Source organism: Juglans microcarpa x Juglans regia, chromosome 1D, assembly GCF_004785595.1.
Source record: "Juglans microcarpa x Juglans regia isolate MS1-56 chromosome 1D, Jm3101_v1.0, whole genome shotgun sequence".
NCBI lineage: Eukaryota > Viridiplantae > Streptophyta > Magnoliopsida > Fagales > Juglandaceae > Juglans > Juglans microcarpa x Juglans regia.
In genome coordinates, this window is record NC_054594.1 from 17,873,258 (window position 1) to 17,900,220 (window position 26,963).

At 35.7% G+C, this 26,963-nt stretch overlaps 1 protein-coding gene across 2 annotated transcripts; it reads left to right on the forward strand.

Annotated features, from left to right (window-relative positions):
* Nucleotides 1–208: 208 nt before the first annotated feature.
* LOC121237453 (pleiotropic drug resistance protein 3-like) lies at nucleotides 209–8,224 on the forward strand. Of its 2 annotated transcripts, XM_041134191.1 has the most exons (16): nucleotides 209–404; nucleotides 511–792; nucleotides 899–1,212; nucleotides 1,408–1,568; nucleotides 1,651–1,754; nucleotides 2,269–2,419; nucleotides 2,514–2,651; nucleotides 2,798–2,871; nucleotides 2,986–3,318; nucleotides 3,416–3,706; nucleotides 4,499–4,582; nucleotides 4,701–4,834; nucleotides 5,642–5,869; nucleotides 5,993–6,164; nucleotides 7,116–7,370; nucleotides 7,829–8,224. In XM_041134191.1, exons 1-16 carry the CDS (start codon nucleotides 339–341, stop codon nucleotides 8,093–8,095), a joined length of 3,054 nt encoding a protein of 1,017 aa, XP_040990125.1. In that variant the 5' UTR covers nucleotides 209–338; the 3' UTR covers nucleotides 8,096–8,224. The 2 variants fall into 2 exon arrangements, with proteins under 2 accessions (XP_040990125.1, XP_040990132.1); XM_041134198.1 differs by lacking the exons at nucleotides 209–404; nucleotides 511–792 and having other exon boundaries at nucleotides 1,045–1,212; nucleotides 1,512–1,568.
* Nucleotides 8,225–26,963: the final 18,739 nt, after the last annotated feature.

The following is a 26,963-nucleotide window of genomic DNA, read 5'->3' on the forward strand; positions in this document are numbered from 1 at the left end:
TTTGTAGAGCATGAAAACATTTAGTTGCTTATGTCAAATGTAAAATTCTGTTCCTGTCTAAGTACTGCATTTAAATTTAAGGGGTTGAATTTAATATCGTTCTTGATATATCTTGCATTATGTAGGTGAGATCATCGTGGGTCCCACAAAAGCTCTATTCATGGATGAAATATCAAATGGCTTAGACAGTTCCACCACTTTCCAGATTGTTTCTTACCTTCAGAACCTGGTGCATATAACTGATGCCACTGCATTGATTTCACTTCTTCAGCCAGCACCAGAGACCTTTGATCTCTTTGATGACGTTATCTTAATGGCAGAAGGGAAGATAGTCTATCATGGACCACGAAATTGCATTCTCAAGTTCTTTGAGGACTGCGGGTTTAAGTGTCCAGACAGAAAAGGTGCTGCTGACTTCCTTCAGGAGGTAGATTTGTCGTTCATATTTAAATCTACAACTATATCCTGCTGTATGAATTGTGACCAGTTTTCTATTTTGATTTGCTATAGGTTATATCTAGAAAAGATCAAGCACAATATTGGTGCTACACAGATCAACCTTACACTTATGTTTCTGTTGATCACTTTGTAAAAAAATTTAAGGATTTCCATCTTGGCCAGAACTTAGATGAGGAGCTCTCAATGCCATTTGATAAGTCTCACAGCCACAAGGATGCTCTATCCTATAGATCATACTCATTAACTAAGTGGGAACTGCTTAAAGCTTGCACAAGGAGAGAATTTCTTCTAATGAAAAGGAATTCTTTTATTTATGTATTCAAATCAACACAGGTATTTTTATTTTTGATAGACAAATGCCTCGATACTTCTGCCAATTACAATCAGCTTCGACTCTGCTCGTCTTATTTGAAATTGTTTTTATTCTTTCTTTCTGCAGTTAGTCATCATTGCGTCAATAGCAATGACTGTTTTCCTTCGAACTCGAATGGCTGTTGACATGATCCATGCAAATTATTATATGGGCTCATTGTTCTATGCACTCCTCATTCTTCTTGTGGATGGATTTCCAGAACTGTCCATGACTGTCTCGAGACTAGCAGTTTTCTACAAGCAGAAAGAGCTTTTCTTTTATCCTGCTTGGGCTTACACAATCCCTGCTGCCATCCTGAAAGTTCCTCTTTCATTTTTGGAAGCTTTTGTGTGGACAGCTCTAACGTACTATGTCATTGGTTACAGCCCCGAGGTGGGAAGGTGAGAGTGGCAGATGAAAACTTCAATCCTGCATGCTATTGCTTTCTCATAGGTTGTACAATTAACATTAATTTGCTTCTGGTAGAGTGCAAAGATGCAGCTAATGAGTGGTCCTGTTTCTTTTTATTAAATCCTCTAGAGTAGTATTTTTTTGGTTATAATAGCTATCTCAATTCTTGAATCTGTATTTCTTAGGTTCTTCCGCCAGTTCCTTCTACTTTTGACTGTGCATCTAACATCAATATCCATGTTCCGATTTATTGCCTCACTCTTCCAAACTGTGGTTGCTTCAATGACAGCGGGTAGCCTATCCATAATATTTGTTCTATTATTTGGTGGCTTTGTTATCCCCAAGTGTAAGATTTTTACTACCTCTTCTCATTATCAAGCCAATTAAAAGTATTGAGATGATTGTGCTTAGCAGAGTTTTGGTTGCAGCCTCTATGCCAACTTGGTTGGAATGGGGATTTTGGGTTTCTCCCTTGTCATATGGAGAGATAGGCTTGACAGTGAATGAATTCCTTGCACCTCGATGGGAAAAGGTGAAGTTTAATTTCTATAATTTTTTCTATGAACAGGACAGAAAATATGCAAGGGTGCTGCAATTGTTTTGGTTGGGCCAATAAGACAGTTACAAGGCCCAAATTTAAGATCTCCATTAGGTTGACACAGCTTTGCTTGTTTTCATGGAAAGTTCTTCCAAAAGAAGAAGTTTTTGGGGACTAGCAGTTTCCTATTGGGCTCATTATATCATTAAATAGATGTAATACCTTCATATACCGTGAGCTTTCTTCTTTAAAAGCATTTGGATGTTAGAAAGAGCAAGGGAACAAAAAGGAAAGTAATAATAAGTTCTTAAAACGGGCACCCTTTTTAGCATTCTAAAGTCTTTCCCTTTCCTTCCCTTTTTCCTCATTCTTTTGGCATTCTAAAAAAGAGGGTTTACCTATCCACTTAGAAACCTGCAAAAATGTAAATCCTGCAGCCTTCCCTCACAAAAATTGTGAAGTTGTTCATCCATTGACCACTGATTATTTTACCTTTCTTTCATTGAAGCTGTCTGCAAACAAAACTCTGGGGCGACAAGCATTAGAAACTCGTGGATTAAACTTCGACAGTTACCATTATTGGATATCAATTGCTGCCTTAACTGGGTTCACAGTGCTTTTTAACGTTGGTTTTACCTTGTCATTAGCTTACTTGAAGCGTAAGAGCACCTCCCATTGCTTACTTTTATACTTAAAAATAAAGAAGCAAAAAGTTAATGTGTATGCTAACCTACAACTTCAATATACATTCAGCTCCAGGAAAATCTCGTGCTTTAATTTCTTATGAAAGGTACTCTCAACTTCAAGGAATAAAAGACAGCTACAACAATTCGGATAGAGGCACGAACCCTACCCGTGCTTCTCCTGAAACAACTTCAGAAGCTAGAAAGGGTGAGAATGCCTCTGTGTCCTGATCAGCTCTTTTTATCCTATGTAATGTTACATCTGTTCATAATGTCTATTCATTCTAAATCTTTAGTCAAGTTTAGATATGTTTTTTACACATCTTTGAAATTCTGTCATTCCTCAATTTTCAGGAAGGATGATTCTACCTTTTGAGCCCTTAACTGTAACATTTCATGATGTGCAGTATTATATAGAAACCCCTTTGGTAATTATGCTATGGTTAGCTTTACTCCATTATATAGCTAGTTGTGAATACAAGGACTAGGAGTGAGAGTTATATCAACTGATATGCATTATTTTGCCATCATGTTGTTCTCAGGAAATGAAAGGGCAGGGTTTTACACACAAGAAGCTCCAGCTCCTTTCAGATATTACAGGTGCATTCAGACCAGGCATACTAACAGCTTTGATGGGTGTCAGTGGAGCAGGGAAAACAACACTTATGGATGTTCTTTCTGGAAGGAAGACCAGTGGTACCATTAAAGGAGAGATTAGAATTGGTGGGCGCCCAAAAGTTCAAGACACATTTGCCAGGATATCAGGTTACTGTGAGCAAATGGATATACATTCTCCACAAATCACTGTAGAAGAATCAGTGGTATATTCTGCTTGGCTGCGGCTCCCATCTCAGATTGACTCAAACACTAAAGCTGTATGATATCTTTCTGCTGCAGAATATAAATTATTTTCTCTCAGCCTTGATCATTAAAATGAATTGCACTGAAATTTCCTGTTGCATTTTCATCTAGGAATTTGTAAATGAAGTCCTTGAGACTATTGAGCTTGATGTGATCAAGGATTGTTTAGTAGGAATGCCAGGTGTTAGTGGTTTATCAACTGAGCAACGTAAACGGCTTACTATAGCTGTGGAGCTTGTTGCCAATCCTTCTATCATATTCATGGACGAACCAACATCAGGTCTGGATGCAAGGGCAGCGGCAATTGTTATGAGAGCAGTGAAGAACATTGTTGAGACAGGAAGAACAGTTGTGTGCACTATCCATCAACCAAGTATTGATATCTTTGAGGCATTTGATGAGGTAAGTTGTTCATAGCCTGGCCTCATAAATGAGATAAAGTGAGAGAGTTCGGAATTATGTTTGCACATTTCCCTTTTATAGCTGAAAATGACTTCTTATTTAGCCCCGATAAATTATTTTGAGTTTCAGTTGTAAAGCTCCATTTAATGCATGATCAGGTAAGTACTTGAAACTTGTTCAAATTACATGTACAAAGAAGTTATCAACTTTAAAGATTATTTGTTTTTTTTCCCTGTATTTTAATCTTCTTAAGTTTCATCTCAAGTTGGAAGATTGATCCTTTTTAAGGACACTTTGACCTTCCAGTTTTGGCTTTGGCACTTTGGAGCAATTTTCACATTTTGTTAAGTGGATTGCACAAAAACTGGTCATATACTAAGTCCAAGATTGTACACTATGAGTGAGGGCCTTGGGCGTGTGCCACTTGCATTATGAATGGTCTAATATCTCACTGTGCCATTTTTAGTGAAGTAATCTCTCCTAAGTTATCTGTTAAGTATGATCTTGATCCTTTTAAGTTCTTTGAGTGAAAATTTGTATAATGGAGTATTAATATCTTCTAAAGTTTTGTATCTTAAGTATAATCTTTTTAGTTGGATTCAGTTATACCCATTTCATTTTTCCACTTTACAATCATATATGCAGGTTTACTTGCCAGACAACCAAAAGGGAAAAAAGAAACGAAACTGTCTTCTGTTTTAGAAACTATGATCCTGTTGAATTTTGTATTTATTATCATAGTATATAGAGGTGATATGGTAAACAGTGATTCATGTCTAACTGATGCTGCAGTTGATTCTAATGAAAAATGGAGGCCGCATAATATATGCTGGTCCACTGGAGCAGCACTCAAGTAGGGTTATTGAGTACTTTGAGGTCAGTTAGTGATGCAACTTTTAGATTTCTTTTATCATCGTTAGCCAAATAAAATACCATTCTTGTGACAGAAATGACTATTTACTCCTGATCCCATTCCCTGGTAACTTTTCTGTAGAGTATCCCTGGAGTTCCAGCTATTAAAGACAATCATAATCCTGCGACGTGGATGTTAGAAGTTACTTCAAAATCTGCTGAAACTCAACTTGGAGTAGATTTTGCACAAATTTATCAGGGGTCCACCTTGTATGAGTATGTACACAGACTATAAGAGAATAATGAGATTACATAAAAACAATGTGGTGTTTATCATTGTTACCAATCATGCCAGGGTTCTTGATATATCCTACTTCAATACCTTGTTCTTTATGTATATGCATAACGATATCTACATGTATGAATATAGAAAGTACAGAAATCATGGTCAATGGATACTGCAGATTAGAATACCAAACAATATACAATAATGTCTTTGATATGTTCATAATATCTATATATCTATACACAAATATAATTTTCAAAGCACTAAGTTATACCCTTATGAAGCCACATCATTAACTATTCCACTATATTATTATTATATAATTTTAATTAGTGCTATAAAACCACACCATTTACTCCCCAGAACTATAATTTTTTAGAAGCACCATTTCCCCGTGAATGGTGATGAAGTCCTTCCGAATCTCCATCATTTCTTCACTAAATTCACTCTCTGATGTAAAAACTCCACCTTTGCTGCTCTTCCCCTTAACTTGCTCTATTCTTTCTTTCAGCTCCTGTTAAATTGCAAATACACTACCTATAAAAAATATCTAATTCATATACTAATGTTGATTTAAAATCAAATTATTCAATGAAAATAGTATATTTAAGCCGCGTTCTTTTTCCTTAACTTGTGCCTATTTAATAAACCTCACGGTATGCCTACTTAGTTAAATAGAGTATTTTTAATTTAATAAATTTAGCTATTCTGTGCATCATTCAGATCTACTACTAGTATATTTTATATGGAAAGCTTACAGCTTGGCCTGTACATGACTCTTGCTTTTCTGACTGTAGGCAAAACAAAGAGTTGGTTAAGCGATTGAGTTCACCATCTCCAGGTTCAAGGGAATTGCATTTTCCTACCCGCTTTCCACAAGGTGGTTGGGAGCAGTTCAAAGCATGCTTATGGAAACAGCATTTGTCCTATTGGCGAAGTCCTTCATACAATTTGATGCGTATCATTTTTATGATTGTCTCATCTTTGGTGTTTGGAGTACTGTTCTGGAAGCAAGGAGAGAAAATGTTAGTTAGCATAATTTTATTGATGTCTGCATAAATTCATTACCTAAATTTCTATGATATGAAGCTGGATTGGGAAATCATTCTCAAAAGAACATACTTGACAATCTGTTTCTGTTTTGGCAGAAAAAACCAGCAAGACCTCTTCAACGTGCTTGGTTCAATGTTTACTGCCATTCTCTTCTTTGGCATAAACAATTGCTCAACAGTTCTACCCCTTGTTGCAACGGAGCGGACCGTTTTGTGCCGAGAAAGATTTGCAGGAATGTACTTTTCATGGGCGTATTCATTGGCACAGGTTCAAAACTCTCATGACAACTGATTTAAGTTATTTAACATTAATCCTCTGTTGAATCCATCAAGAAAATTAATATGTTCATCAAGCCATCTCATGAAATCAGTTTAAGAAACTGGCAGTTTTAACAGATAATTTTTCTTTGTGTTCCTTTGAAAGATAATTGAACAATATTTCTGTTGAATGCATCGAGAAACTTAACATGGTCATCAAGTCATATAATGAAATCAGTTTAAGAAACTGGTAGCATTATTTGGTCATTTTCTGTGTTCCTTTTGCTGTCCAATTGCAGACAATGTTAATCTTTTTGTTCTGAACGAGAAATTTATACAGAAGCTAAAAGCCAAGAGATCAACAAGTCTCCACCTGCAACAAAAACAACCGCCTCAAAAAGAAGTTATAAAAAAAAAAAGTTAGTTCTTTTCTCTAATGTCTTCCCCAAAAGTGTACAACCTCAAGTTTAATCTTAACCATGGATCCACTGAAGAAAACGCAGTGATCAGTGATCGGCTCCAGCAAAATAGCAAGAAATTAGAACAAGAATTCAAAACAGAATATTTGACATCCATGCCATATAAACTTTATCCTTTCCTTTATCTCTTGATGATGTCACACCAGAATTTCATCACAACCTTAGGTGTATCTATATAAGGGTTAGCATTTGGAGAACTACTTTTTATAGCTGAAGGAATCTGGAAAGCATACGGAACTTCCCTAAACTTGTTTTCAAAGGATCAATAACCTCACACTTTGTACAAATAGTGTCAGAAGACAATCTCACAAACAGACTTAATTGAAAACTTCTAGAAATTTAGAGTTTTGGTTGAAACTAGTTCAACAGCTTAGTCTCCCCTTTAAATTCTGAAGATGTTGATTACTTAACTATGTGGTTAGGATGAGGATTGTACATCAACTCTTTTATTAGACTCCAATAAATGCGATCAACTTTTGTAGGTGCTAGTGGAGGTTCCCTACCAGTTAATCCAAGCAGTTCTCTATGTGATCATCACCTATCCTATGATTGGTTACTACCCGTCAGCCTATAAGATATTCTGGCAATTCTACAGCATGTTCTGTACACTGCTATCCTTCAATTACCTAGGAATGCTTCTGGTTTCTTTAACGCCAAATATTCAGGTGGCTTCAATTGTGGCTTCATCTTCCTACACAATGCTGAATTTGTTCTCTGGGTTCATTATTCCAAGACCTGTAAGTATGATCATCAAGCTATTCTACCGTTTGTCTTTTTTGTTTTAAAGTTATATAGTTTCTTAGGTCAATGATTTCACAAAAGATGAACCAAAATCTCACCCTTAATGCCCTGACACGGAAAGCATTTCTAACCAAATGACTTGCATCTATGCTGTGAACTACATCTTTTATACACAACCGGGTGCTTTGAGACAGACCATGTGTAATAGCCTTCTTATATATAGAAAATCAATACACCTTACACTCAGTTCAGCTAAGTTACATGTTTACCGGTAATCAACTTTAAGCGGATTTTGAAACGACTACATATATCGACTAGTGGCTACACTCTAAACAAAAATATTGTTAATACTATGTGAAATTATTTTCTTTGTTATTTTTTTTTTCCTCCCAATCTGTGGGGATATGTCAAGCATTGAAAGTGACCCAAAAATGTTGTTCCTACATTGTTGCAGAATATCCCAAAGTGGTGGCTTTGGTTGTATTACTTATGTCCCACATCTTGGGCACTGAATGGTATGCTTACTTCCCAATATGGAGAAATACACAAAGAAATATCTGTGTTTGGAGAAACAAAAACAGTTGCCACCTTCCTAGAGGATTACTATGGGTTTCACCACAATCGATTAAGTGTTGTTGCTGTTGTTCTTATTGTCTTCCCCATAGTCTTTGCTTGTCTTTTTGCCTACTTTATTGGCAAACTGAATTTCCAAAGGAGGTGAATGTTGTAAAAATGTATCTACACATTTGGATGTTATGGTTATTATCATGAACTATTGGCTGTAAACATAATTTTCACATATATAATTTCTTTGAAGAATATCAAGTTGAAACGGCCATGTCTTCAGTAATGCTTCTTCTGAGCTTTCTGATTGAATGTAAAGATGTTGCTACGTAAACAGACTGTTATGCATCATCTTAGCATGCGCGGTTATTGTCCCAGCATGTTGTTTTAATGTGCTTTCAAATATGATATAAATATATAGCAACTAAATCATCTAGCATATTGTCACGTAGATTGTGCAAATCCTACGAATCTTGAAACTTTTGAAAAATTCACCTAAATTTTATACTTCTACACTCATGTATAATTGTAAATTTATTGTCTTGGTAACTAGAACGTCCCCTCGATAGCCTCATGGCTCATCCAAAACGGTATCACTTAACATTTCGCAGTAAATCAACTCCCTCAAAATGATACACCCCATATTTTCCTTTAGTGTCTCGCTTCTAAGCGGTCAGACTGTTTTTTGAAGTATAGCAGCCCTCCTTTGATGAGCCGTCACGTCAGAAATCACACAAAAGCATCAATAGTCTTAACCACACACAATAGATCTTTCACCACGAGCCCCTCCCTTTCATCTCTTTCGTCGGAAATTATCTGCTCGCTGCCCCTCCCTTTCATCTTTTCCGTCTCTTTGCAGTTTGCACCACCTTCCAAGAGCAAAGTCAATTCCACCGCCGAACATCTTAGTCTGTAAGCAATACATTTTAGCAAATACCTTGTATGCACATTGTGTTCTCCATCGCATCAGCTCTTCTGCGTTTCCATCATCCTTTTCCTTGATACAAACAGCCAACCAATAACGTTCCTAACAATCTCTGGAGAGGTCCGTGCGAAAGGGGTCTGTAAAATATGTTACTAAAGCTAAAGAGGTAATTAAAAATCCCAAAATACCTGCACCATTCTCAGCATTTTTAGGTCTCCCTTAGCAACAATTCCATCTAACTTAACTAATTTTTCCATGAACATTTCAGTGAAATTGTCTACATCCATTTCTAAGACTTCCCCACCTCTAGAAGTTGTTGTTTCCAAAGTAGTGAGCTAGCGAATTGCAGTAAAAGAACAGTTTATTGAAATCTAGAGTTTTCTCTGTAATTTTGGGTTGGCTGAGAGAGAGGAAAAAAAAAAAAAGAGAAAGGGGTTTTTTTTTGTCGAGGGGATGAGGTTTATGGTTAGGTCCTGGTTTGTTGATTTTCTTGCCACAGTCCTGAGAGGGGGCTGAAGTTCTCTGAGAGGGCCGAGAGGGGTCGATGGGATGAGGAGGGGATAATTTTTGTGTGAGAGGGGGGTGAGGGGTCAGAATTTTGGATCGGCTGATGTGCTTCGAGGGGGTGCGATTCGTGGGGCTGAAATTAGCTTCAAGGGGGTGCAAGGGGCAAGGGGCTTAAATCGCGAAGAAGACCTTCTCATTTTCTGATGTAGTGCTGGATCAGGATAAGTGTGGTGGAAGTCTTGGATGTTACTCTGTGATTGGCAGACTGTTATTTGACTAATAGCAGCCTGACCGATCCTAAGAATTTATCTTTCCTTTATGCTTTACCAAAATATTTTGTTTTGTTGACCAATTGCCTTTTCAATTAGCAACTCGGATGTAGTATGTCAGCTCTATTAGTGTGGACATTATCCATGATTAACGCGTGGTCATTAACTTTATATAGTGAATTCTCAACCTAGTTTCATCAAGTCATGCTGATGTGACATTACTCATCAACTATTATATCAGTTATTGTTTCTTTTTAAAATAAACTCGAAGTGTTGATGGATATACCAAGTAGGATAATAGTATAAGTAAAAGAATATACTACTTAGCGTTTTCCTTGTATTACATAGGATCTAAAAGGACACTCACCTTATGATCTAATAACTATTTTTTTAAAGATATTTACAACTTTAAACATTATTGATTACTTGTTCTAACTATAACAAAGAAGTAACTTTTAGCTCCTTTCTACTTGCGTTGGAAATTTAGTTTCCCTATGCAATCGGCAAACAGGTCGGAAGCATAAACAAGTGGATAGGCAATGAAAACAAAAGCAAGAAGGCCTAATCCATCAATTTGAAAGTATTAAAATAAATAATCCATCACATGTAGAGGGGTTAATGTTGGACAAGTGTGTAATGCTTTTATTGAGTCATTTTAAGTGCTAATTAATGTAAGACATTGAATATAAAGGTCTAGGTTGGCTAGAGAGGAGACCCACGAAATTCTTCTTCTTACTCTCCAAGAGTCTATATTTTGGAGGTTTTTCCTTCTTCTTTGAATCAGAGTGCATCTTCCATGTGTCAGACAAAAATATCTCTATCTCATTTCATATGTCAACATAGTGGTATCAAGAGCAAGATTCGAATAAAAAATTGGTTGGGCATGAAGATTTGTAGCGGGAAAACAAGCCTCAAAGAAGACAACAACAATGGCAAGTACAAGTAATTAAAATACGGGAGCCCAACAACCATCATTTCCTCTTTTCAATGGAGAAAATTATGAGTTTTGGTATGTGAAGATAACTATTTTCTTTCATACGATCGTTAGGAATGTAGAAGATGGGTATAAAAAACTGGGAGATGCTACAACTTTTATGGATGTTCAACAAGCAACAATTGAATGAGTATAGGAAGAAAGATGCAAAAGCCTTAACCTTGATTCAACAAAGTGTTGCCGACAATTTTCCCAAGGATTATCAATGCAATCAAAGCAAAGAAGGCTTGAAAAATTCTTCAAAATGAGTATAGAGACACATTGAAGGTAAAAACTATAAAACTTCAATCATTGAGAATAAATTTTGAAAATATGAAGATGAAAGAAATGGAGTTGATGAAAGACTATTTTTCTAGACTCATGGAAGTTGTGAATCAAATGAAGGCATATGGAGAAACTATTTCAGAACAAAGAATTGTTGATAAAATATTAATTAGTTTACTAGAGAAATTTGACCCCATTGTTGCTGTCATTGAAGAAACTAAAGAAATTGACAAGTTGAGTGTTGAAGAGTTGATGTGTTCAATTAAAACATTTGAGCAAAGGTTGAGTAGGCACTCCGAAAAATCAATTGAAAATGTCTTTTAATCAAAACTCAATGTTAATTCTAAAAGTCAAAAAAGAGATTCATTTAAAAGTGAGCACTCTAACGGTGGAAGACATGGAAGAGGAAGAGGAAAATGAACGAGTAATTTTTACAGAAGTGGAAAGGAGTCCACTCAACAAAAATATAGAATTTGTAAAAGAAGTAATCATGTTGATAAAAATTGTTGTTCCGAGGAAAACCTCAATGCCACAATTGTAAAAAGTTTGGGCATATTAAAAAAGATTGTCGTTTAAAAAATAATGAGCAAGCAAATTTCTCAGAAGAGTAAGAAAGTGAAGTAAACTTGTTTTATATTTGTCAAGCGGCATAGGAGCAAAAGAATGATGTGTGATGTCTTGATAGTGGGTGTAGCAATCACATGGTTGTAGATGAAATAATTTTTGTGGATATTGATACATCTTCAAATTCCCAAGTTAAGATGGGAAATGGCTCCTTAGTTCAAGCATAGGCAAAATGTACAATTGATATAGACACAAAGAAGAGCACAAAGTACATTTGTGATGTATTGCTAGTTCTGAATTTGGAGCAAAACTTATTAAGTGTTGGGAAACTTGTAGAGCATGGGTACTCTCTTAACTTTGAAGGAGGTTTTTTTCTAGATTTATGACAAATGGGGGAAAAGACCATTTGTGGCAACAATCAAGATGGAGAATAATATAAACTTTCGTTTCACTTTCTCATATTCAAATAATATGGCTTTAAAGATGGATGTGATTGATGAGTCATGGCTTTGGCATAGAAGACTTGGGCACTTGGATTTTCAAGTTTGAAGACTCTCAAACAAAAGAACATGGTATGAGTTGCCAACTATACAAGAAGTGCAAGAGGTTTGTGCACTTTGCAAGCATCACCGAAAGTCATTTCTTAAGGAGAAAGCATATAGAGCCAAAGCACCATTGGAGCTCGTCTATACCGATATGTGTAAGCCTATGTCAACAACAACTCATGGAGGTAACAAATATTTTATAATTTTCATTACTGATTTTACAAGAATGACGTGGGTGTATTTCTTGAAGCAAAAATCTGATGTTTTCTCCATTTTCAAAAAAATTCAAAAATTTGTTGAGAGACAAAGTTGACGTTTTACAAAAGTGTTGAGAAGTGATAGAGGTAGTGAGTACAACTCCCATGAATTTGAGAAGTTTTGTGAAGATATTGACATGGAAAAATAATAAATGGTTGGATAGACTCCGCAATAAAATGGAGTGGCGGAAAAAAGAATAGAACTATTGTTGAGATGATGAAGTCTATGCTTAATGAGAAGGGGTTACCTAAATCCTTTTGGGGTGAAGCAGTATATACGGAAGTATATTTGATGAATAGATGTCCAACAAATGCGGTAGAAAATAAAACTCCATTTGAGACTTGGTGTGGAAGAAAACCATCTTTGAATCACTTGAAGGTATTTGGTTGTATTTGCTTTGCTCATGTTCCAAAAGAAGTAAGGCACAAACTTGCTGAAACTAGTGAAAATGCATCTTTGTGGGTTATAATCTCTTTAGTTTGAAGAAAAATAAATTGATTACTTGTAAATATGTACTTTTTAATGACAATGCCTATTGGGATTGGAAAGAAAAGAAAGTTTAAGATCAAGTTACCACCTTCAATGGAGAACTTGAGAATCAAGAGGATGAAGTTGAAGATGTTCTTAAAGCTCCACAAGAGATATCTCCTATTGCTAGTTCACAATCATTTCTACTTTCTCTATCAAGCTCAAACTCCTCATCTCCAAGTTCAACTCCAAGAAGAGTGAGGAGCCTTAGTGTATATGCAAGTTGTAATTTTTGTGTTGTTGTACCATAGTGTTTTAAAGATGCAATCAAAGAAGAGGCATGGAAGAAAGCCATGGAAGAAGAGATTTATGTGATTGAGAAGAACAAAACTAGAGAGTTGTTAGAGAGGCTAAAAGACAAAGAAGTGATTGGTATGAAGTAAATTTTCAAAACAAAGTCCAACACGGATGGTTCCATTCAAAATAACAAATCAAGACTTGTAGCAAAAGGGTATAGTTAACAACCCAGAATTGATTTTGAAGAAATTTTTACACTGGTGGCTCGGCTTGATACTATTAGAGCTCTTGTTGCTTTGGCGACCCAAAAAATTTCGCTCCAAAAAAAAAACCTGATTTTTTTCTGCCTTTTACTTTTTGAGAAATATGTTGAACTTCAATTAAATAAAAAAAAAAAAAGAAGAAAAATTTAAACTGATGGGGGTGCTGAATTTGCCAACACTCAACTTACTTCTCATTTACAACAACAAGGTATTATTCACCAATTTTTTTGTCCCCATGCCCCTGAATAGAATGGCACTGTCAAACGTTGTCATCGGACTATCCGTGAACTTGGTATGACGATGCTTTTCCACAGCAGTATTCCAAAACGTTTTTAGGTTGAAGCATTTGCTACTACTACCTTATTGATTAATCGGCTTCCCACTACCACTCTTGATTTGCAATTACCTTTTTCTATACTTTATGGCATTTATCCCGACTATCTTTCCTTGTGTGTGTTTGGCTCCAAATGTTATCCTTACTCTTGGGACACCAAACAAAACAAATTTGACCCCAAAATCTTACCATGTGTCTTTTTGAGATATAGTAATAAGCATGGTGGGTACAATTGCTATCACTCTTTGATTTGTCGTACTTACATTTCTCATTATGTTGTCTTTGATGAAAATACATTTCCTTACAAAAAAAATGGGAACCTTCATCTACTTCCACCCACTGAGCCGACTCTTTTCACCTTTGACATCTGGATTACGCCCCTTTCAGCTCAACCTTTACACGCTGTTGTCATCCCTCTAGTCACTGACTTAACCATCCCGTTGTCCGTTCCCTCCTCTTCTCCCATTCATGTCCATGATCCTCCCCCCACTACCTTGACTCACCTCAATATCCCAAAACCTCCTACGCCACAATAAGTTTTTATTCCCACACCTCCTTCTAGGCCCATTGAACGCACCAGGATTACCCACTCCAAAACTGGAATACATAAATTCAATTCAAAATATGCCAACCTTCATGACCTCACTACCATTCCCAAAGAGCCTACAAACAATGTTTTAAATACCATTTCGGTTAAGATACTGGAATGAAATATTTCGGTACCGGTACCTTTTTAGGATAGTCTATACATAATAAATTAATTATATATGTATCAATTATGTTTCAAAATAATATCAATGCAAGTATTAAAAAGTTAAAACATATATTTATAAAACTCAATAATACTTCTAAGTTCTCAATCCAACTATTTAAAAAGTAATAATTACTCATTTTCATTACGAAAAGAGAAGTAAGGATTTGATTTTCATTTCTCAAGAAAATGGGATTAAAAAAGTTAAGAAAATAGTATTCATATGTTAGAATTGGAATGAAAATTATGAAAAAGTTAGAGTTTTTACATTAATTACAAAAAAAAAAATGGCTGGTCAGTACACAAAAACCAGTCAGTACATCGAAAATCAACTGGTATTGATTGAAACGCATCGGTACGGCCAGTATTTGACTCGGTACGAAACACATACATTTTCGGTACCCGTCACTACCTCGGTATGGTAAATACCGGCCAATACAATACGAAATCTAAAACCTTGCCTACAATCATCCGCTCTGCTCTCAGTCACCCTGGTTGGTCCCAAGCCATGCTTGATGAGTTATAAGCCCTGTATGACAACAACACGTGGACAATTGTTCCTCATGATCCATCAATGTCTCTTATTGGTTGCAAATGAGTTTTTAAAACCAAACTCAATGCAGATTGTAGCCTTGATCAATTGAAAGCTCGTTTAGCTGCCAAAGGTTTTCACCAAATAGATGGTATTAACTATCATAAAACATTTTCACCGATTATCCGATCGAGCACCATCCAGATTGTTATCACTATTGCCCTGATCAACCACTAGAACATTCACTAGTTGGATGTCAAGAATGCCTTCCTCCAGGGTAATCTCCACAAATTTATCTACATAGAACAAACTCCAGGCTTTATCCAACCATCTCACTCTTCTCATGTATGTACGTTAAATAAAGTACTCTATGGTTTAAAACGAACATCACATGCATAGTTTGATAAGTTCAATAGTTTCCTTCTCACTTATGGCTTTATTTGTACCACAGATGTTTCATCTCTATTTATTTATCATTCATCTCATGGTTGTCTTATATTACTTCTATATATTGATGATATTTACTCACCAAGTCCTCTACTAGTTTTTTAATGAGTTTATTTCAACACTTCGCAATCAATTTGCCATGAAAGATCTTGGCCCCTTCACTATTTTCTGGGAATTCAAATTACCCCAGTCCCTGATAGTCTCATATTTTCTCAAACCAAATATACCCTTGATATTTTAGAACGTGCCCAAATGACTGACTATAAGCTCATGGGCACTCCCATGATGCCCAAGACCAAACCTCTTACCTCTACATACCCTTTTCCTGACCAAGCCCATTATCACAGTATCGTGGGTACCCTTCAATACCGTACTCTTACCCGTCCTGATCTTTCCTATAGTGTTAACTTTGTTTCTCAATATATGCACTTCCCTACATAAGCCCATTTTAAAATGGTCAAATGCATTCTTAGATATTTAAAAGGTACTGTGGAACTTGGCCTTCATTTTAGCTCTAATTCTACACTTGATCTTTATGATTTTTTTTATGCAAACTGGGCAGGGTGTCCTCTCACCCGGCGTTCCACCACCAGATATTGTGTATTTCTCGGTAGCAACTACATTTCTTGGTCTACCAAAAAGCAACTCACTGTCTCCCACTCGAGCTCTGAAGCCAAATACAAAGCGATGGCTCAAACTACTGCTGAGCTCACCTGGATCTCATTCCTCCTTCGTGACCTGGGCGTCTAACTACCAACCCTGTTTCTCATGCTCGCAGCAAACATATCGAGATTGACAACCACTACGTCCATGAACGTGTAGATCTTGGTCTGCTTCATACCCGCCATGTTTCGACATCTATACAACTTGCTGATCTTCTGACCAAACCAGTGTGTCGTCCTACACTTTCTGATCTTCACATCAAACTTGGCCTCATCCCTTGGCACAGTTTGCGGGAGCATATTGACAATATCCACACACCAACGATCAAATTATTAAATTTAGAACACTTACCAAATGAAGCATCCTCTACTATGAAAACTTCACACCCAACGGCTACAACTCCATCAACACCAGGAGACCAACTTGAGCGCTCAAATGGAAGCAAGAACTAGCACTTACCTTTGTAAACTGATTGTGTATATCTTAGTCCTACCACTTTCCATGTATAGATTACTCTCTCTCTAATGGTAATATACATTTTGTGTAATTGCACGCCATGATATAAATATGAATATAGACTCTCAAAACTCTCACGGTCATTGAGAACATTTATCAAACAGTTTACATTCACTGTCTTCAGGATTAATTTAGGGGATGCCAAAAAGGGTGATTAATCTCTTAGCTTTTTGGAGAGGTCTTTAGTGTAATTCTCATATAGCAGCAATATGAAAGAAGTTCCTAATATGTCTCTATATTGGTGTATTTGGAATGAGATAAATGAAAGAAGTTTCAACAATTGAGAGCGGTCTATGGATGAGGTTAGACATTTCTTTTTCAATGCATTTAAAAAATTGAGAGCGGAGCTTTTGCATACCTCCGTATACTTCGGCTCTTACCTATTCTCATGATTAATAAAATTTTGTTTACCAATAAAAGAAAAAAGTTTCACTTCATCACCAAACTCTCTCTCTTATTATTATTTATGTTTTAGGAGTTTGTTGATGATATGTGTAGTAGGAGTGAGCAGCGAGGCCCTGCCCAGCCCTACCCCCGTGCGGCGAGGCGGATCACCCCTTCCTGCAGATGCTGAGGGCGGGGCCACCCGCCTGCATCTGGGCCTATTACCGGGGGCAATGGCAGGATGGGGGTGACCCCGCCCCGTAAATACCGTGCTCTGCCCCGCATGTATATATATATATATATATATAAAAAGAAAAAATAAAAATAAAAACCCAGGCATGCCTGGGTTTATATCAAAACCCACCCCTCGGCCCCCCTTCCCAATTCCCTAACCTTCATCTCCCTGGAGCCTCACGGCTCACTCACTCCTCCCTCGCTCTCAGTCTCTCCCTCTCTCTGAGTTCCCAGCGCCGCACCCGGTCCCTCTCTATGCATCGCCGTCCCCGTCACCGTCGTCGTTGCACAACTCGCACCCGGTCCCTCTCTCTTCATCTCTGTCACCGAAGGTCCGAAGGTAAGAAATCCTAAATTCAAAATTTTATTTTTTTTGTGATTTATATATTTAATGGAGATTAGATGAAGGATGAGGTTTATCAGAGATGGAGGATGAGATTTTGTGAATTGTGTGCTGTGGAGCTTAGATTGTGCATGTGGTTTGAACTTTAAATGACTCCCATGAGTCCTGTCCGTTTGTTTTTGTTTTTGTTTTTTTTGTTTGCATTATGTAATGTGTGTGAATCACTGAATCATGATATTATTTGTCTCTAATTAATTCGGATTGGAACCCTAAATTAATTTAGGGCTCCAAAATTTACGGTTCCAATCCGAAACCCTAAATTAATTTAGGGGTTTCAATCTAGGGTATTTCGAAACCCTAAATTAATTTAGGGTTTAACGGAATCAAGAAGACAAGCAGGGAAATGAAGAGGAATCATAGCAAGCATGCACAAGGTTATGCATGCGGTTTAACCGACCATATGCATGAATGCAAAAACAGAATAAATAGATGCAAAATAACAATTATGCAAAATAACAATTTTGCATAAAATATAAGCTTTATTAAAATTACAAAACTTTAAAACAAGTAAAACAGGTAGTGCAGATTTGCACTTACAGGGTGAGAGCAGGAAGGGGATAGAAGGCAGAATATGAGCTCTATTGTGCTCAAATGGGCCCTGCCTAATTCTAAAGCAAGGTTCTCCTTTTATAACACAAGGAGTTCTTGCTTACAATTATTAAAGTAAAACAGTAAAAGTAAACCGTGAGTGAACAGTAAGGGTTATTGTTTAATCACGTGAAACAAGGTCATCATTATGTCTTCTGTAGTATATGCTTTCGGCATAAGGTGACAAATCTATCAAAAGAAGGGCTTGATCAGTCTGTTGGACGATCAGCCTTTCAATAGTAAGGTCTTCATTGAAGAGCTCGATCAGTCTTTTGGACGGTCAGTCTTCATTGATGGTGGATCAGTCATCTTCAGATAGTCTTGGGGTATCTGGAGAATCATGTCCAAAAATATTGCTGTAAGGATCAGCGTTGATGGAAGCCTCTGACGATGCTTCTGAATTATTGTCTTCTTCAGAATAATTTTCCAGGGACTTTTTTAGCAGGTGAACTAAATCCTTTTTAGCGAGTCCTTCAAGAACAGTCTTCTTTTTGGACTTGGAAGATTTTTTAGTAGAGGATGAGCTGGTGGCTTTTCCTCTCTATGAAGTAATTGGTGAAGCAGGGGCCTGGATTTGTTGGTATCCAGTTGAAACAAGGGAGCCATATGTGATTGTTGGAAACTCCTTCTTGTCCTGCAGATCAGGTGCAGTTTGTGGGAAGTCTCTAATCACATATTCAATAATTTGTTAAGTATAGGGAAACCTATCCCACCATTTTGTGAAACAATACCGAACCAATATATCAGCATGTCTTTCATAATTCCATTTCATCATCCATGGTACTTTATACCTTTGGCAAAAATGGAGACAATAAGGAAATTTTTGCATATGTCGGTCCAGTTTTGTAAAAATGACATTGGTGAAACATTTGAAGGCTCGGAGGAGCTTGTCAAGGAAATTCTCCGGAATAGGTCCAAATTGGTCCCACCATTGAAGGAACCAAAAAGGCAATTTTCCTTTGAATTTCTTGTCAAAATTCAAGAGCCAAGAATGACTCATATCTGGTACCTAGAAAAACATGAATCTATTCCAAGCAATGATATAGTCATGATAATTGTAAGCAGTGTTTGTTTTAGCGAGTCTTTTGGGAGTAAAGGGGTTTGTACCCCAGTCTTCTTTTGTGAGGACTCGGAAAATGTAGGCACTATGGTAAATCAGCTTAGTTTTATTAGTCTTGTCATAAATGAGTTTTATGACAATTGAATCAGTTTGGATTAGGATACTGGAATAAAACTGAAGGTTCTTGGAGAGATCTTCAGGTATCCAGTGGAATCCTGAGGAAAAATAGGATGAAGCAATTTTGAATGGATCTTTCTGGGTGGATCTATTCGGCTTAATATAAAACAAGTGGGTAGAATATGCTTTTTTAATATACTCAGTTTTTCCTTTTGGGAGGAAATACTGGGTAGAAGCAGTTTTTGACGTGATTGCCTTGGCATAGGGGTCAAAAGAAGTAGAAACAGTTGAAGCAAAGGTAGGGGGTTGGATTACTTTACTAAGAGGGGTAAACCTATTGGCAATTTGTAAAGCAGCTTAAGTAGGGGTTGAAGCAGGTTCATTCTTGATAGGTTTTTTATCAGGAATGGGGGGTGGAGGTGGAGTCTGTTTTTCTTTTCATTTTTTCTTGCTTATTGTTGGGTGTCTGCAAGAATTTACGGATAAGAAAATTAGGGATGAAATTATTAGTGCCTTTGATAAATTCAATATCAAAATTAAAAACACTTAAAATAGCTTGCTTTCGTGCAAAAATATGTTTTGATGCAATGTTTTTAACATCATTTTCTAATACATACTTAGCACTTCTGCAATTAATCCTCAATAGAAATTTTTTATTGAGTAAATCATTTTGAAATTTAGAAATGCATAGTACTATAGATAATATTTCTTTTTTAAAAGTACTATAGTTTTCTTGTGCAGGATTCCAGACTCCAGAATGGAAGCGAACAATTTGTTCGGAAGAGCCTAGTGAAACAATTTATTTCAGAATGCCACCATAACCAATGTCAGAGGCATCTGTCTCAACAATTTTGAAAGAATTATAAGTAGGGATACCAAGGCACGGAAGAGTCCTAACATGTGCTTTGATTTTCCTTACTAGAGCAGTGTGAGTTTCTGACCAAGGGGGAGGATTCTGTTGAAGCCTTTTGAACAAAGGTCGATATTATTTTCTCATATCTTGGTAGAAGTCAGAAATATAATTGAGATATCCTAAGAATCTCTACAACTAGTTTTTGTCAGTGATGACATCAGGAAATTTGTCAGCAAATTCAATGGCTCGTTGAATGGGCCTGATTTTGCCTTCAGAAATATCATAACTAAGGAATCTGATCTTGGTTTGAAACAATTTGATCTTACTCGCAGAAACGACAAAACCATTGAATCTGATGATGTCTAGAAACGATTTCAAATGTTTCCAGTGTTCATTAAATAGTTTTGGAAAACACAATGACATCATCGATGTAGACGATGGTGAAATAGGTGAACGAATTGAAAATTTTCATGATATTTTAGAATTCACTAGGGGCATTTTTTAGACCGAAGGGCATCACATTCCACTCGTAGTGACCCAAAAGGGGTAGTAAAGGCAGTCTTATACCTATCTGACTCAACAATCTGGATTTGCCAAAAGCCTGATTTTAAGTCAAATTTGGAAAAAACTACTGCATCACTTAGCCTATAAATCTAGTCAGTTTTGTTAGGAATATGATACCTAATCCATTCTAAGACTCGGTTCAATGGCTTATAATTGATAACTAGACGAGGGGTTCCTCTTTCTAGTTCAGCATTTTTCTGGACATAGAAGGCAACGCTAGACCAAGGGGACTTGCTATCCCTAATTATCCATTTTTTCTTAAGATCTACTATTTCGATTTGGCAAAATTCTAAAGTCTGGCTATTCATTTGAATAGGCCGTGCTTTAGTTGGAATTTTTTTTCATTAAAACCTTTGATATATGGAAGAGTAACTACATGTTTCTTCTTATACCAAAAAGCATTAGGTAAATTAGAACAAACTTCTGAAATCAGTCGTTTGTTAAAATCAGCAATTTTTTAAATCAATAAATCATTAGATTATTGTTCTGAAATCTTTTTGTATTTGATTTCCTATTGGAGGAAATTCAAATGTTTTGTTTTTACAGAAAGCAAAGATTTCAAACCTTTATCCATTTCAATCTCAAAACGAGAAGCAAATTTAAACTTGACCAAAATGATCAGTGGTGATACTGTCTTTTTCAGTCAAAAAATGATATAAAGAAAAAATAAAAGGGATCCCTAAAATCACTTTGTTAGACATATTTCTGACTAGGACGGAAGGGATTTTAAAACAGCCGTTATTTTGGCAAACATGAGCATTATTGAGCTCATAGTTGATCTTCATCTGAGATCCATTTGTCGAGAATAACCTTTCAGTGGATTTTTCAAAATATTTGCTAGGGATTAATCCTTCCTGAATACAATTCATGTTTGATCCGGAATCAATTATAGTAACAACAGAAAATTGAAAATCTCGAGAAACAACAATCGTAACTCGTGAAAACTATTTGGGAGGAATAATATGATGGATCAAATATATCCGATTGTTGTCATCCTTTTGATTGGAATCAGATTCATTTGATTGCTCATTGCCAGAAGGAATATCCTGATCAAGTTGTTTATCAATTTTTAAACACAAAAATTCTTATTTTAAAATCTCATTCTCAGATTTAAGATTGTTAATCTCTGATATGAGTTCAATGATTTCTTTTTAACAGAATTTATTTCGTGTTGTAAATCGGAAAAAGAAACATCCTTGGGTTTTTTCTTTTGAAATCTTTTTAAGGTGTCTTGAAAACTAATCATTTGCTTATAAGTCTATGATTCTTGGCGAACCATTGTTTTATTAAGTTTAAGAAGATACTCTTTTTTAAGCTCAGGATTTGTAATTTGTGAAATTAGTGTTAGCAAAAGATTTTCTTGTTCTTCGGCTTTGGTTAAAACATTAGCTGTTTTGCAACAAGAGTCATTACAATTGCAACTAAGCTTTATACTAGATGAATCTTGAGATTCAGTTTCTGAGTGATATTCTGAATCACTGGAACTGATCTCTAGGACATCAGATGATGAAGGGGATCCTGTTTCTAGGAGTCGAAACAGTTCTTCTTGATCATTGATATCAATATTCAATTGGTTAAGCTTCTTTTTAACTTATTAGGCTTCTTGGGACATTGTTTAGCAAAATGCCCAGACTTGCCGCAATTAAAACATTTTCCTTTAGAAGAATTTTGAAACTTTTTTTTCTTAGAAAATGGTTTTTTTCTTAAAAAGTTCTCATTTCATATTTGGTTTTCTTGCTATTTCTCATCTGTTCATGAAGCATTCTTTGATCATTACACATAATAATACCAAATTTCTTTATTACGCTAAAAATATCACCATAGGTGTAATTTTCGTAATTAAGAAATCTCGATATATCAGTAAGTTCTTCCTTCACTTTGTAAGCAAACAAACGAGGTAGATCATCAATAAATTTCTCTTTCCAGTAAGGCTTCTGGCTATCATCCCTAAGCATTACCTGAGAACTAAAAACATTTTGATACTATCTATAATCCGACATCTGGTGACATCGAAGATTATTCAACTGATCGCTTACGCGATTAGTGATATTAGATGGTTTGTCAATAAAATGTTTTAAAATAGTATAAATCAAAGTATTGACACCATCAGGATATGACATCCTAATAGTTTCATAAAAAATAGGTAACCCTTCGTCATTACGCTTTACAGCATTCTGAATGGTTTCATTAGCATCACTGGTGAAATGTTTGTCCCACCAATGGCGAAGCACACTAGAAAAACCTTGAGTTAAAATCATAATAATATCAGGTTGCCTAATATTATTGTTAATATAAGCATTTGCAACTAAAGACATTTTACTCATGGTATTGAGGATTTCTTGTTCAGATAATCCATCAATATTCCATTCGTAAACTTTATCAGCAGAGTAAGAAGATTGATTTTGGAAAACCTTTTCTTCAAACTGTAAATCGGGGGGAGTAGGTCTGGAATACCAGTTCTTCGTGAGACTCATTGGCTTGGGTCTTTTGGATGAAAATCTGACGATTTCAGGTTTAAAATCTATATCTTGAAAATTTTTTTCAAGTAAATCAATATCCTTTTCTACAGATGAATTATCGTCAGACGATTCTTCTGTAGTTTCCACAAAAACAGCTTCTTTTTCATTGCTTGTTAAAGCAGAAGTAGAAAGTTGTTCTTTCTTCAGATCAGCAAGCATTTGATCTATTTTGTCCAATGTCTTAGCCTGTGAATTTTTTAAATCATTTTTTGCTCGACGTTTTAGTAAAATAATCAAAGGCTTTTTAAGTTTTTTCAAACTTTCTCCTGATCTTTAAGAAAAACTAAAGGATCTTTATGTTTGAAAACAATGTTTGAAGTAAAACTAAGTTTCTTAACCTTTTCTTCAATCCAATCTAACTGTTGTCCGATCGTATGAAGAACAAGATTTACAAAGTTATTCTGTTGAATAACCTTTTTTATTTCTTTTAAAATCTTGTCCTTCTCGGGATCTCTAGAAACAGTTTCAGGGATTTTGAAAGGGGAAGCAGTTACTTCAGATCATTTAAATGGAATAAGTATTGTCTCTAAAGGAGGATGGCGTGCTTGAACAACCATCTTTCCTTCTTCCTTTACAAAATCAGTTTTAACAACATTCAAATTATTTTTAGAAATATAATAGTTTTCAACATAATCAAAGAAGAGAATATGCCTTTGCTGCTTATTCATTTCTTCTTTCCATTTGCGTTTGACACACGCTTTTTCAACGTCAGTATATTTAGCATGACAAGCTTTACGCTTATTACGATTTTGATTTGAACTATATTCATTCACAAGGGCAACTAAATCAAACTTAAAATGTTTGTTTAAAACAGTCAAACTGTGATGAATAGGAGCAGTAGGTGCTACAGGAGCTATCATATCTGAAGCTGTAAGTGATAAAGATGAATTATCTTCTTATTTATCAGCTTCATCATTTATGGATTTATCCTTAGAGGATTCAGCATCCTTAGCAGAATAAAAAGTAGAAGTGACCTGAGAGGATGTAGATAATCCTTTCAGTTTTAAAACAGGATTATTAGGCTGGGTTGTTTGTACTAAATCTTCTAGAAATCGTTTGAGATTTTGGTCTCTTCGTACTGGATTTTTAGAAACTGAGCCAGCAAAAGAAGATCTAGACCCAGCAAAAGAATTTCTTCTTAAGCTTGGAGTACTGGTCTGATCAAAACTAATTTTAATAGTCTCATCTAAATATTGCCGAATGTAATCTAAGTTACAATCTTCGGGCATATTTCTAATGGGAGGAACTTCATGTTCCAAAGTCCATTCATTGGGAAGAGAAATATCCTTCCAATAAAGCATCTTTGGAACTTGAATGTTTGCATCTGGAGTAGAACTCTGGATCAGTAGAGTTTTTCCTCCAGTAGGTTTTGTAATGACTTTTTGATTTAAATTCATTTTTAAAATACGATAGTAAATCGGAAAAATAAGAGCAAGAGGCTTGCTTCCTTCAAGCATGTCTTAATCTGAAGTTAAAATATTTAAAGTCAAAGCTTTAAGAATATTCTTGTCATCAATAGCAAGAGTTAAATCAGGAAAACAGTCAAAATGAACTGGTCCTTCTGAAAGGGAGGACTGAATCATTCCCAAAATACTAGTTTCAAAATTATTGAATCTAGCATCTCGTAGACAAAATAGAACAGAAGCATTGATGCCTCTCCTGGTTAGAGATTTGGCAGCAATCTGAACAGAACCTATATGCAAATATTTGTGACCTTTTCTCAAGAAATCATTTATGTGTTTCTTTGAAAATAGGTAACATTTTTCTTGAGATTTTGAAAGAGCATAGGTTTGTTCTACTGTTATGATATTTAAAGTAGAAAAAGTATTTTGAACCCAAGATGTTCGATAAATAGAATTAAAATCAATCTTTGGAATCATCCAGGACTCCAAAGAGGATGGAACAGCCTCTTCGAAAGAGCAGTCTTCCTCATTAACTATATCAGGTGGCATAGTCGACCTGGAGCTAATGGTTGAATTAGATCTAAACATTCTATTCATTTTGTCCTAAGACAACACTGACATTCGCACTTCAGGAGCCTGCGAATACCATTCTTTTCCCGACCCGACAACCCAAACTGCCCTAACACGCTCTTCGGCAAACTGGACTTACCAAGGGTACTAGACAGACAGAAAAGAGGGTAAACCAACCAAAGTAAGGACTCAGGGTGGGGGTTGTAGAATAACAAAACAAATGAAATGAAGAGAAGTAATTGCAACAATTAGATACCAGATTGGCTCTGATACCAAAGAACAGCGGAATCAAGAAGACAAGAAGGGAAATGAAGAGGAATCAGAGTAAGCATGCACAAGGTGATTGAAACCCTAAATTAATTTAGGGTTTTGAAATACCCTAAATTAATTTAGGGGTTTCAAAGAAAAAAATTGCTATGCACTAGGGGTTTAAAAAATTAATTTAGGGGTTTTAAAACAAAGTTTCATGTTCCCTACCAAATTGAACAAAAAAAAAAAAAAAAATGCACTAGGGTATTTCGAAATACAATATAATTAATTAAGATTATATATATATATATATATATATATGAATGTCAAGTGATACTTTTTTTTATTCTACTTTTTTTTATGTTCATTATATAGTTGCTATGCTTATAGTCTTTCAAGTCTAAGAAACTATATTGTTAATTTAGGGTTTCGAAATACCCTAAATTAATTTAGGGGTTTCAAAGAAAAAAATTGCTATACACTAGGGGTTTAAAAAATTAATTTAGGGGTTTTAAAACAAAATTTCATGTTCCCTACCAAATTGAACAAAAAAAAAAAAAAAAAAAAAGAATGCACTAGGGTATTTCGAAATACAATATAATTAATTAAGATGAAATATATATATATATATATGAATGTCAAGTGATACTTTTTTTTTATTCTACTTTTTTTTATGTTCATTATATAGTTGCTAGGCTTATAGTCTTTCGAGTCTAAGAAACTATATTGTTAATATACTTTACTACATATATAACCAAAGTACTCAATATTTTTTTATTTTTTTTATCCTGTTTTCGTAGTAGTTCTGATCCATTCAATCATGATATTTTTTATTTTTTTTATCGTGTCTGAAATTAAAGATCACCAGGATGTTAATTATTTGGCATGTTGCTATATTTTCTATAATTTCAGATTTCTTGTTTGCTTGAGTTCATGGATATGCCAGCAGATTCTAGTGCGAGCTCTCATTTCCAAGTCGAGGGCACCTATACCCCTACACCTACATTTACACCTACCCCTCCTACTCATACCCCTACCCCTAGCCCTACGGCACCTTGCCCCGCCCCAAGCCCAGCAAGAAACCTACTTCAATAGTTTGGAGTCATTTCATCAAACTAGAGGGTGGTGACCCAAGTAACCCCCAAGCCAAGTATAATCATTGTGGAAAAATTTATGGATGTCACTATAGGAAACATAGCACCTCACAATTAAAGGTGCACTTAGAAGAGCAATGTAAAAAAAGTCCAATATTAAGGTCATTACATGATAAAAGCCAATCTAGGCTAGAAATTAGACTTCAAAAAATGGCGGATGGGACTCGTAGGGGTGCAACTTTGAGGGGTATACTAAGTATGATCCCGATGAGTGTAGAAGACACATAGCTCTTATGGTCATCATGGACGAGTTACCTTTTCAACTTGTTGATGGGAAATGGTTCCAAGCGTATTCTCACTACTTGAAACCAAGGTTTAATGTTCCTTCTC